The following is a 13,479-nucleotide window of genomic DNA, read 5'->3' as shown; positions in this document are numbered from 1 at the left end:
ATGAGCCTTCAGAAGAGGAAGTATCCAATAACAAGTATTGCATGGTAGCCACACTTCAGCTCATCACACTGGAATGATATATATATATATATATATATATATATATATATATATATATATATATATATATATATATATATATATATATATATATATATATGAAGTAATTTGTGATTTGAAAAAAAAAAAAAATCTGGTAAATAAAAAGTATCCAAAAAAATGCAACCAACCTTGACTCCTTTTCTGAAAAAGGACGACACTGTATGGGTTAATATATGAGTTTTTAAACAAAGTTTTGAACTCAGTAATTGCCTTGGTTCCCATATCATAATTCAATTATTGAAAAAGTTGTATAGCAGCTGGCACACATGACTACAGAGTGCAGCTGTTCTTCAGTGTAATTCAGTGCCATACTCAACACCACTTCCTGGCTGGACAAAACTCACTCTCTATGAGGCTTAAGAGAAAATGGCAAGGACTGCATTTGTTAGGATGACTGAACTAGAAGTCACTCACTAGTCTTTCATCACAACTTGCTCTAAACTGATTTTCATATTGTTGAAATTATGTGCTCATATAATGAAAACATTCTAAAATTTACTTCTCCTGTATAAATTTTGTTTTTGCATGATTTTAAGCACAAACTATTGCAGTGTCTTGCAATGGATTAACTAATTTTGGGAAAATAGTCTCGGATAAAAAAGATGCACAAAATAACTGGATAATACTGTACTGGTTCTTTTTACATTAACAAAATGTCCAGTGCGAATTATCAACAAAATTATATTAAACTAATTTCACATGCCTTTTATTTTATTACAGAAATATAGTTTTGAAATATAAAAACATATATTTACAATATCAAAATGCTTTCAATGCTTTTGGCACTAACTTTTTTACGTGACAAACTTTTAACCATTCGGACTCAACATCTTGGAAGATTCTACTGAATCCTCTTTACTCTGAAAATATGCAGTTGGCACACCACAGAAGGAATCCTGATTCATATTACTTCAGCTCAAGACAATTACTTTGTATCAATGGCAACTAACACCAACTTTTATCATAGCTTGGTTCTCTCATAAAATAATGTCACTATCTATACAACACTCTCTTCTACAAATAACTATACACAAAAAATATTTATAAATTACCAGTAATTTTGTATCACAAACCTTTAGAGTCACTGACAAATAGGCTCATGTATTAATTTTCAATAAGGTAGAGTGATTGCTCTCAGTGTCACAAAGTGGTGTTAATAGGGTGGTGTCCTTAGGGTGGTTGAGAACATGTGGTGCCTCATTGAACTCTTCCAACTCACTAGAGAGGTCAGCTTCATAAGCCAGTAAAAGGTATTGCTCTGAGCGGTCTGGCCACAAAAGGTAGGTCATGACAGAGTGGGCCAATAAATCAGCTGAATAAGTAAATCCTGTAATGAGAGGAAGAACATTAGATGATTTTCATATATAAGGCACATATATGGCATGCAGAAACATAAAAAAAAAATCAATGACTATGAAGATCCTAGTCAACCTTAGTTATGTTCATGAAACATAACATAAATAATAGGATAACAAAGGGCCACCAGGGCCCATCTAGGTTATCCTGTATCAGTCGCACAGCGACCTCGTCATCAGTACTTAAAGATACACTTACAAGTACACAATACATTATATACTAATTCTAAATATTTGGCCCATTAACAGGGCTAAGTCCTGCAGCGAAATCCTCTACAATCTGTGGTCCCCATACATGGGGATCATGTCTTGTTTAACTATAGTAAATTTCTTATAAAACTATCATGCAGTGCTATACATAATTATAAATCTAATAAATTTAAGTGCTTATCTAATCTGTTTTTAAACATTGTCAAACTAGTGCTATTTACAACCGTCTCTGGCAATGCATTCCAGAAGTCTACCACCCTATGACTAAAGAAATATTTTCTTATATCTAACCTGCAGCCTTGCTTTCTAATCTTCCTGCCATGATTTCTAGTCCTATTCCTCCTCTAAGGTAAAGAAAGATCTCACATCTATGTAGTTTGTATCTGAGAACATTTTAAATAACTCTATCATATCCCTCTTATACATCTCCTCTCAAATGAAAACATGTTTAATTCCTTTAATCTATCTCTATACTCCAGGCGCTTTAATGCTGGTATCATCCTAGTTGCTCTTCTCTGAACTGCTTCTAACATGTTGATATCCTGCCTATAGTGGGGTGACCAGGCCTGTATGCAATACTCTAAATGGGGCCTAACATAGGAATTATATAAGCTACGCACCACTTCCTTACTTTTATAACTAACATTTCTATTTATAAAACCCAGGATCCTATTTGCCCTATTTCTTGCTTCTAAACATTGCTTTGAAAATTTCATAGTCCTGTCTATCACTACTCCTAAATCCTTTCCTTCCTCTACTGCCTCTAGCCAACATCCCTCCATCTCATAGTTAAAGTTTGTGTTGTCTTTACCTAAATGCATAACCTGACACTTTTAGAATTAAACTCCATCTGCCACCTGTCTGCCCATGCTATCAGCCTGTCCAGGTCTCGTTGTATTCTGTAATTGTCCTTTTCACCCTGTACTGCACATGCTATCTTAGTATCATCTGCAAACTTTGATACTTTGCTACTAATTCCTATATCTAAATCGTTAATGTACACCAAGAAAAGAAGAGGTCCTAGCACTGATCCTTGGGGTACCCCACTAACCACTTCCTTCCACTCAGACATTGCCCCATTTAATACTACTCTCTGTTTCCTATCAGAAAGCCATTCACTAATCCAATCAACTAACCTACCCCTATCCCATGTAGTCTCAATTTGTACACTAGCCTCCTATGCGGTACCTTATCAAACGCCTTGCTAAAATCTAGATATATAACATCTATGCTATTTCCATCATCTAACTCCTTGGTAATATATTCTAAGATATCGAGCAAATTTGTAAGACAGGACCTCCCTGATCTAAAGCCATGTTGGGTATCTCTAATTAATCTATTCTCATTTAAATGCTCCCAAATACTACCCTTAATGATTTTCTCTAGTATCTTACATACTATACTAGTTAAACTGATCGGTCTATAATTATTCGCATCATCCTTCCTACCTTTTTAAATATTGGAGTAACATTAGCTAACTTCCAGTCCTGAGGTATCTCAGCAAACCTAAGTGATCTTTCAAAGATTAACTTAAGTGCTTCAGAAATACTGTCTACACCCTCCCTAAGTACTCTGGCATGTAGCTCATCAGGACCACTAGCTTTCCTATCGTCTAGTTCAAGAATAAATTTCCTAATAATTCCCGGTTTTATATCAATATTTTCTAAAGCTCTTAAACTACTCGTCGCACTGTTTGTAACAGGATTTCCTATTCTTTCCTAGTAAATACTGAAGAAAATTGTTCATTCAATAATTCTACTATGTCTTCATTTTGATCCACTACTACACCATCTTTTCTGAGTGGTCCAATCCTATCCTTATTTCTTTTATCACTGACCTTGTAATAACTATATAATTTTTGGGATCTTTACTCCCAGCTCTAGCTAGTTTTATCTCTGCCTGCCTTTTACTTTTTTTATAACCTTACTCAAATCATCTCTGACCTGTCTGTACCTAATCAAATCTACATCTTCCCACTTTTCTGATAATGGCTTCCTGTTTCTCTGCCTTATATCTTTGTTCTCTGCCACTACACCCTTTACTACAACCTTAAAAATATCCCACATCTCCTGTGTAGTTTTATTTCCAAAACTATCTTCCCAGTTTACCTCTCCTAATAACTGACGTAACCTACCATAATTGCCTTTCTGATAGTTTGGGACTCTAGTCTTATTCACTATATTATCCCTACTGGAATTAATGATAAATCTAATTATATGATGGTCACTGTTTGCTAAAGTCTCTCCTACCTCAACTTCCTTTAAACAATGCTCAATATTTGTTAGTACTATGTCTAAAACCTTCCTCCCCTAGTAGGTTTATCTACCATCTGCACTAAATAGTTATCCTGAAAACTTTCCATAAACTTATTTTCACTAGCATCTCCTACCATCCTCTCCCAGTTTACTGACTTAAGATTAAAATCCCTAAGATAATTGTCTGACTAGTACACCCCTATTTATCTCATCTACCATAAGGTTGTCTACATCTGCTGACTGGTTAGGTGGTCTATAAAAGCTCCTACTCTAATAACCTTACTTTTGTTTACTCTAACATCCAGCCATAAGGACTCTACTCTGTTATCTACCTTAATACCATTAACCTGACTGGAAATGAAGGATTTTTTACATAAATAACTACTCCTCCACCTATCCTACCAATTCTCTGGTGTAAATACATAATGTATCCATCTACTTCATATTCTTTCCTATTTTCCTAAACTTTTCCTCATTTACCCATGCCTCTGTGACACATACAACATCTAAGTCCTCCTCAACTATATAACTAGATAACTCGTCCTTCTTGTTCCTAAGACTCCTGGCATTTACATAAAAACATTTAAGTCCTGCTACCTTCCTAGATGCTGTCTCCTTATTTGGAATCCTAATCTTATTCTCTCCTATTTGCACCTGGAAATCTTTCCTAATCTTTTCACTATCTCTGTTTATCCTATCTAATTTATGTCTAGCATCTTTCTTCTGGAATGCATTTGCTACCTCACCCCCTACACTCCATCCCAACTCCCTCCAGACATCCACTCAGCACATCCACACCCTTCCTACTCAGATGCACACCATCCCTAGCATACAAATCCCTTCGCCCATAGAACCTATCCCATACATCCACAAAGCTGACACCCACATCCTTACACATCCCTTTTACCCGATCATTCACACCAATGGCTCTAGACAACCATTCCCTGCTAACATACACACGAGGCAAGATTCCTGACACTACACACCTCCTACCACTCTCCCTTATCTTGCCTAACATTTCCCGAAATCTTGCCACTAACTCCTCCGACCCACCTGCTCTGACATCGTTCCCACCTACGTGCAAAACTACTACACCCTCCCTCTCCATCCCCCCAACCCTCTTCTGCACCTCCTCACTCACTGCCTTCACACCTGCACCAGGCATACACACGTTCGTCCTCCTATCCCTGTCTTTCCCACAGAAAGTGCTATCTAAATACCTAACCTGAGAGTCACCCACCACACACACCTGAGGTGTGCTAGGCACAACCCTCCTCCTCCTCTCCTCTACCCCCTTCTTTCTCCTTTCACTCACCACAACCACTTCATTCACTCCACTCTCACTCTCCCTCCCCTCCAACAAACCGAACCTATTTTCACACTCAACAGGTTTAGTCCTATCCTCCCTAACTGCCTCCGCTTTCCTTCCCTCGCAACCTGCCATCTCTGCCCATCCTGACTACTATCTTTCCCAGTCTGGCTCGCCTGCTCCCTCTTCCCCACTCTGCTCTTCCCGACAGAGGGCCAAGCCACCCTGTCGCCCTCAGAAGGTCCAACCTTCGGCCTAACACTGATCTCCTGCCTAATTTTTTCCACTGCCTCCCAAGCCTCTTAACCTCCTCCTTCAACTCAAAGATGAGAACTTCGTTCGCACTTTTCCCCTCACTTAGCTTTCTGATTTCCTCTCGCAATTCTCGGTGCTCAAGAGAAAGAACTAAATTCTCGCTCTTGAGCCTACACACCATACACTCAGAAAAGTCAACGACCTTCCTGTCATGCCCACACATCTCACACACAACAAACTCTCCCAATCCCACCTCAACACTCTCTTTCACGCACTCAATCACACTCTGATATACCTCAGTAGCTACCGCCATACTAATTTACAATCTGTTAACTCACAAACAAATAAAAATACTTGGTGACGGCGGGTGGGGAACCGCGGTGGTGGGGGCCTAAGTGAGGTCAACTAATCCTCTTTCAAGGTCAACTTGACGGTTACAAGCCTAGTCTCCTCGCTCTACCAAAATACTTTTAACTCACAAACACTGATTCTAACCACTATTTCATTCTAATCTAACACTTGCAGTACACACTTTCACTTCACTAACACTCAAAAGCACCACACACAGACACCAAGCACAAACACCACTCGCTAACTATAAAAACAACAGCCAAAAACGGAGCGCACAAACAACACGTCCACTCGCCACCGTAGCTATCCCTGCATGGGGGAGGGAACCACAATATTGTTCCCAAGTCAAAATGCTTTTCTGGTATCAACCTTAAGTGTCTTGACACCTGCCTCCCTTCATGACTTCTGCAACATCTACAGGAGGTAGCAGACACCTACCAAAATCGTAATTTTACTCTGGTAAAGTCTAGTAGCACTAGTTCATGGGGTGCGATGAACATTCCATTAAAGCTAGTTGTGATCTCACTGAACATTTATCTTTGTGTCTCAGAACTCAAGGGGGCAGTCACAGCCTGCTTTCTAAAGCATCTCTCCTTCTTCACACAAAAATACATGCATTTACTACACACACACACATTTCACTTCAAATAAAAAAATGGCAACTTCAAATCCAGCCTCAGAATCCCATTCTGGGGAGGGGACCAAAAATGTCCCCAAGTGGAATTGCTCTCTTGGTAGTGACCCAAAGTATTTTGACACCACCCTCCACTTTTTCTTCATTAATTTCTGCAACATTTGCAATCTTAGATCTAATTTTCAATAATTGAACACCACCTCTACTCTACTAAACCTCATCTTTTCTTCACTGAAACACAGCTGTCTGAAGCAACTGACAATAGCCCCTACTATGTTCCCTCCTGCTTTCTCTATCCTTATCTTCCTTCCAAAGCTGGATGTTGCGTCTATGTGCGCAATGACTTACCTAACTTGCTCTTGTGCCCACACTCATGAATCTTCCAATTTTTTACTATCTAGTAGTGACTCAATAGTCACTCTCTAACTAAATTTATTTGTGCTGTCTATCTCTCCCCTAACTTCTCTGACTATACTAAATTCCTTGACTATTTAACTTCCAAAGTGGAGCACATTCTGTCCCTCCATCCTTTTCCAGATATCTCTATCCATGGAGATTTCAATGTTCACCACCAGCTTTGGCTTTGCTCCTCCCTGGAGAACTAGCCTTCAACTTTGCTATCCTCAAAGAGCTAAAGCAACTGGTGCAACACCCTACTTGTATTCCTGCCTAACTTAGGAGATATGCCCAACATTCTTTACCTTTTCCTTACCTCTAATACATCTGTTTATGCTGTTACCTTATCTTCTCCGTTGGGCTCCTCTGATCACAACCTCATATATATAGGGTGATTCACGAGTTTCTCCGGAAAATTTAACTACTGCAAGTTTACACAATTCTAAGCAGAAAATACTATATAAGTATAGGTGTTTTCTGCAATGGTTAACAAGTGGGAGGAATTTTAGATTTCAATCCAGACGGGAAGACAGCCACCAGCAAGCAGCTGGCTCCCGCCACCCACTCACGACATTGAAACCATTTAGTTGCCAAGTTGCTGATTTCTCTTAATTTCTACTAGCATTCTTTCAGTCTGAATTAAAGTTTTTTTTCTTTTAATTATCACCAAGTATGTGATCAATTGTTCTAGGGAACTAAGCCACTTTATCATGGAATAGGCTTTAGGTGTCTGCAAAGCCTATTCCATGAAAAAGTGGCATAGTTCCCTAGAACAATTGATCACATACTTGGTGATACTTAAAAGAAAAAAAAAAAAACTTTAATTCAGACTGAAAGAATGCTAGTAAAAATTAAGAGAAATCAGCAACTTGGCAACTAAATGGTTTCAAGGTCGTGAGTGGGTGGCGGGAGCCAGCTGCTTGCTGGTGGCTATCCTCCCGTCTGGATTGAAATCTAAAATTCCTCCCACTTGTTAACCATTACAGAAAACACCTATACTTATAGAGTATTTTCTGCTTAGAATTGTGTAAACTTGCAGTAGTTAAATTTTCCGGAGAAACTCGTGAATCACCCTGTATATCTTCTATTTCACCAATCCCTCCTCAGGATCCCCTATAGCCTCTGGCATTTTGCCTCCTCCAGTAGGGGGAACCTGAGGAGGTATTATGCTGATTTTCCCTCGAATGATGACTGTTTCCATGTCAGAGACCCACCTTTATGTGCTGAACGCATAACAGAGGTGATAGTGTCTGGCATGGAGGCGTACTTTCCTTATTCTTTTTCTCAATCTAAACCTTCTAAACCTTGATTTAACACAGCCTGTTCTTGTGCTATACATGATAGAAGTTGCCCTCAAAAGGTACTTGAGACTTCCAGCACCTCAATTTCATGCACTTTATATTTCTGCCCAGAATCATGCCAAGTCTGTTCTCCAACTTGCCAAACACTCCTTCATCAATAGAAAATGTCAAAATCTTTCAAACTCCAACTCCCCTCGAGACTTCTGGTATCTAGCCAAAACATTTTCAATAACTTTACTTCATCTTTCCCTCTTTATTTCATGACGATGGCACCACTGTCATCTCATCTGTCTCTAAAGCTAAACTCTTCTTTCAAACATTTGCTAACAACTCCACCTTGGATAATTCTTCTCCTCCCTCTAACTATTTCATGCCTTCAATTAAAATTCTTCATATTGATGTTTTCCATGCCCTCACTGGCCTAAACCCTTGGAAGGCTTATGGACCGGATAAGGTCCTTCCTATTGCTCTCAAAACCTGTGCTTTCATGCTTGCACCTTGCCTGGTAAAACTCTTTCAACTATGCCTATCGACTTCTACCTTTCCTTCGTGCTGAAAGTTTGCCACCATTCTAATCCCTCAAACTACTATCCTATAGCTTTAATCTCTTACTTGTCCAAAGGATGATTCTTAAACATGTCACTTCACAATTTTCTATCTGATCGCCAGTATGGCTTCTGTCAAGGTGATCTTCTGGCTTTCCTTACTGAGTATTGGTCATTCTCTTTTAGAGTTTTCAGTGAAACTTTTGCTGTCATCTTAGATATATCAAAAGCTTTAGATACAGTCTGGCACAAAGCTCTGATCTCCGAACTATCCTCTTACAGTTTCTATCTTTCTTGGTGCTTCATTTCAAGTTTCCTCTTCGACTGTTCTATTGCTGCTATGGTAGACGGCTACTGTACTCCTAAACCTATTAACAGTGGCGTTCCTCACGGTTCTATCCTGTCACTCACTCTCTTCCTATTTATTATTCATGAAAGATCTTCTTGTCCTCTCCACTGCTAGGCTGATGATACCGCCCTACACATTTCCACGTCTTTTAGGAAATGAGCAACCCTTCACGAAGTCAAAAGATCACGCAGAAACACCACAGAACGCCTGATGTCTAATCTCTCAAAGATTTATGACTGGGGCAGAGAAACCTTGGTAATATTCAATGACAAAAAATCAAATCTTCCATCTATCTTCGGAACACAACCTTCCACAACCTTCCCCTCTTCAGTAGCAATCATTTGATCACCTCTTTTATCCCTAATATCTTGTCCTTTACTTATAATCTAAAATGGAAACTTCATATTTCATCATTGTCAAAACAGCTTATATGAAGTTAGTCATTCTGAGTTGTCACCACCAGTTTTTCTCATTCTTGCAACTGCTAATTTTGCAAATGAAACTTATCCGCCCATATGTGTAGCACTCTTCGCACGTATGGGGGATCAGCTAGTTTTATTAGATGGGGTGGGATCAAAGGTTTGTCGTCTAATCAGTTTCTCTCCTCTGACTTCGATTTCTGTCCCACCGCTGCAATGTTGCATCAGTGCTTTCTTCTACCACCATTTTTCATGCTAACTGCTCTTCTGATTTTGCTAAATGCATGCCTCCCCTCCTCCCACAGCCTCACACCACAGGACTTTCTTCTTTCTCACCTATTCTGCCCATTATTCTAATTCAAGAATTTACCAGTATTCTCAATCATTCATATCTTTCTCTTGTAAATTCTGGAATTCATTATCTGCTTCTGTATTTCAGTCTCCGTATGACTTAATCTCATTTAAGAAAGGAGTTTGAAGCCATTTATCTCTCTCATTTGGCTAATTCTAAAAAAAAAAAAAAAAAATCTGTTGAACATCACTTCTCAACTAAACATTATCTTTTCCTCACCAAAGCACAGGTATCTGCAGCAATTGCCAGTAGCCCCTTCTTTGTTTCCTTCTACTTTACCTTAATTTTCAACCTAAAGTTTCATGTTGCATATATATATATATATATATATATATATATATATATATATATATATATATATATATATATATATATATATATATATATATGCAACATGAAACTTTATATATATATATATATATATATATATATATATATATATATATATATATATATATATATATATATATATATATATATATATATATATATATTTATATATATAAAACAACAGGGATACCAGCAGAAACCTTAAAATTTCTCTTGCTTTATTATCAGCATTTCGCCTTTCGAAGGAAGGCATTATCAGGATCTAAAAAAAAAAAAAATAAATAAAAAAAAAAAAAAAAAAAATGCACAAAAAAGAAAAAGAATTACCAAAACAATCAGGCAACGAACGGGAAAGACCAACCAATCAACCAACCAACCAACCAACCAACTAACTGCATGCCTCCCCTCCTCCTGGAGCCTCGCTGCACAAGGCTTTCTTCTTTCTCTCATCCCTCTTCTGTCCAACTCTCTATTACAAGAGTTAACCAGTATTCTCAATCATTCATACCTTTCACTGGTAAACTCTGGAACTCCCTACCTGCTTCTGTATTTCCATCTTCCTACGACTTAGCTTCTTTTAAGAGGGAGGTTTCAAGACATTTGTCCCTGGCTTTTGGCTGACTCTTTGAATCTTTTAGGGAACCTGCCGTTCCAGTAGGCCTTTTCTTTTTCTAATATTTTGTTGCTCTTGGCAGTCTTCCCTCTTACATAAAAAAAAAAATAAATAAATAAATAAATCTACATATCCACGAAAGTAGATATGTAGATGATTGTTTTGTGCTCTTTAGAGACTAAACGCAAATACTGCTGTTTTTGGAATACATCAATTCTAGGCACCTGAATACAAATTTGACTTGTGAAATTGAGAACAATGGTACTCTACCTTTTCTGGATGTACTCCCAACAATGTGTTGATAATAAGCTTCACACCACTGTCTACCGTAGACCAACTTTCGCTTTCTTTTGTGGCACACTTTTGCAAGGTTAATGCAATTGACATTGTTATACAGATGTTACAGCCTAACTTCCTCTTGGGATTTATTTGACAAAGAGATTAAGTTTCTTACTACTTCTTATCTTAATAATGGTTTTCCTCGTAATATTATTAACACAACTATCTCAAAATTTCTTGGAAACAAATTTACCAATTTCTTCCTCAATTCTCAGACTCTGGTGAAAACAAAGAAAATACATTACGCTACCCTATTATGGTTACATGAGTTACTCTATCAGGAAAACTATCTCAAAATTTCTTGGAAACAAATTTACCAATTTCTTCCTCAATTCTCAGACTCTGGTGAAAACAAAGAAAATACATTACGCTACCCTATTATGGTTACATGAGTTACTCTATCAGGAAAACTCTCAGTAGTTTTTTAAAAACATATTATCTTGACACTAGATTTTTTTTAATTTTCACTCACTCTTGTACTATTGGCTCTTTTTCAAATTCAAAGATTGTGTTTCTATGAATCTTGCCTCCAACGTCGTTTATGAGTTTATTTGTTCCTGCTGTAAAGCATGATACATTGGTGAGACTCACAGAAACCTAACACACAGGATAGCTGAGCTAATAGAATAGAACTAACAGGCAATTAGCTAATCCCTCTTTTTCTGCTGTCAGAGCACATTCACATAACAGTGATCATCCTTTTGATGCCACAGATTTTAAAATCTTAGAGAGATGTCACTCTAACACTGATATCAAGCTCTTATAAGTATTTTTCATTAAACATACTCAACCAGACTTAAATAATCAGCTTGCTTCAACTAGGCTCCACACCTTACAATAGGCTTCAGAGCTTGTTTCTTTTCCTCTTCCTAGTTTTTTTTCTCTTTCTTTGCTTTCGCCTGTATTGCCAGTCCTTCTCTTCACCTCGTAGGTCTTTCCCATTCCTTGTCTGGTTGTTTTGGTAATCTAATTTTTTTTGCATAATCTGTGCATTATTGTTTTTTTTTCTTTTTATTGTTTTACTTTAGAAACTTTTTAATTTTTTACTTTTTTGTTTTCTTTTTAATTACTTTTTAATGTCTAGATAAGACTTTTTATTTTGTATATTAAGCTTGCCTTAATTTTTAAGATCCTGATGATACCTTCCATGGAAAGGCAAAATGTTGATAATAAAGCAAAATAAATTTGAAGGTTTCTGCTGGTATCCCTGTTGTTTTGTATGTTCAATTCCAACAATCACACACACACACACACACACACACACACACACACACACACACACACACACACACACAGAGCTTAGCTCGGGCCCTGTAATACACAAATAGGTAAATACAAACACACAAACACAAACACACACACACACACACACGTATATAATGGACAAATGTAAAAATAACCCAAAACTGTTTTATAGACATATAAATGGAAAAATGAAGAAACGAGAGGGTATAACTGGCCTGAGGGTTGATGGAAAACTATATGAAGAAGTACAAGAAATGGCTGAGGTGATGAATGAAAGGTTTCAAACAGTCTTTACTGAAGAAGGAGATCTTGACTTAGCAGATAATGAATTGGATGGATATAAACTAATTGGAGTAGAGGTAAATCAGGAGGATGTTATGAGACTGATGGAGAATCTAGATGTAAATAAGGCACCTGGTCCAGATGGAATTTCAAATTGGATACTGAAAGAATGTAGGGAACAGTTGGCAGAGAAGATTCATAGCCTGGTGAAGACATCGTTGTTGCCAGGGAAAGTACTGAAGGACTGGAAAAGAGCAAACATTGTAGCTATATATAAAGGTGGTAGTAGGGAAGACCCTTTAAATTATTGACCAGTATCATTGACGAGTGTAGTGGGGAAGCTGTGTGAGAAAATTATTAAAGACGTCTGGATGAAACACATAGAAAGCAGCAATATGCTGACAAACTGTCAGTTTGGTTTCAGAAGAGGAAGGTCATGTTCCTCAAATTTACTGTCGTTTTATTCAAAACTAATAGATGCTGTACAGGAAAGGGATGGTTGGGTAGACAGTGTCTACCTAGATTTAAAAAAAGCTTTTGACAAGGTACCACACAAGAGGTTACTATGGAAGATTAAGAACAATGGAGTTGGAGGACAATTATTGGAATGGATGAAGGATTACCTTAGTGAGAGGGAAATGAGAACAGTGATAAGAAACAGTAGTTCTTCCTGGCTAAAGGTCACTAGTGGAGTACCTCAAGGGTCGGTGTTGGGACCAGTCATGTTCGGCATCTATGTGAATGACCTGCCTGAAGGAATTGAGAGTCATATCAATTTGTTTGCGGATGATGCCAAGATAATGAGGAGAGTGAAAAATGTAAATGACTGTATGAAAC

At 37.8% G+C, this 13,479-nt stretch overlaps 1 protein-coding gene across 3 annotated transcripts in view; it reads right to left on the bottom strand.

Annotated features, from left to right (window-relative positions):
• Window positions 1-713: 713 nt before the first annotated feature.
• Window positions 714-13,479, bottom strand: part of LOC123518106 — a 78,095-nt gene continuing 65,329 nt past the window's right edge. For all 3 annotated transcript variants that reach the window (XM_045278720.1, XM_045278722.1, XM_045278721.1), the window contains one exon: window positions 714-1,429. In XM_045278720.1, the coding sequence (XP_045134655.1) occupies window positions 1,200-1,429 (230 nt within the window). In that variant the 3' untranslated portion in view covers window positions 714-1,199. The remainder of the gene's footprint in view (window positions 1,430-13,479) is intronic.

Source organism: Portunus trituberculatus, chromosome 43 (assembly GCF_017591435.1).
Source record: "Portunus trituberculatus isolate SZX2019 chromosome 43, ASM1759143v1, whole genome shotgun sequence".
Lineage (NCBI taxonomy): Eukaryota > Metazoa > Arthropoda > Malacostraca > Decapoda > Portunidae > Portunus > Portunus trituberculatus.
The sequence above is the reverse complement of the archived record's forward strand: the minus strand, read 5'-3'. Positions and strand labels throughout refer to the sequence as shown.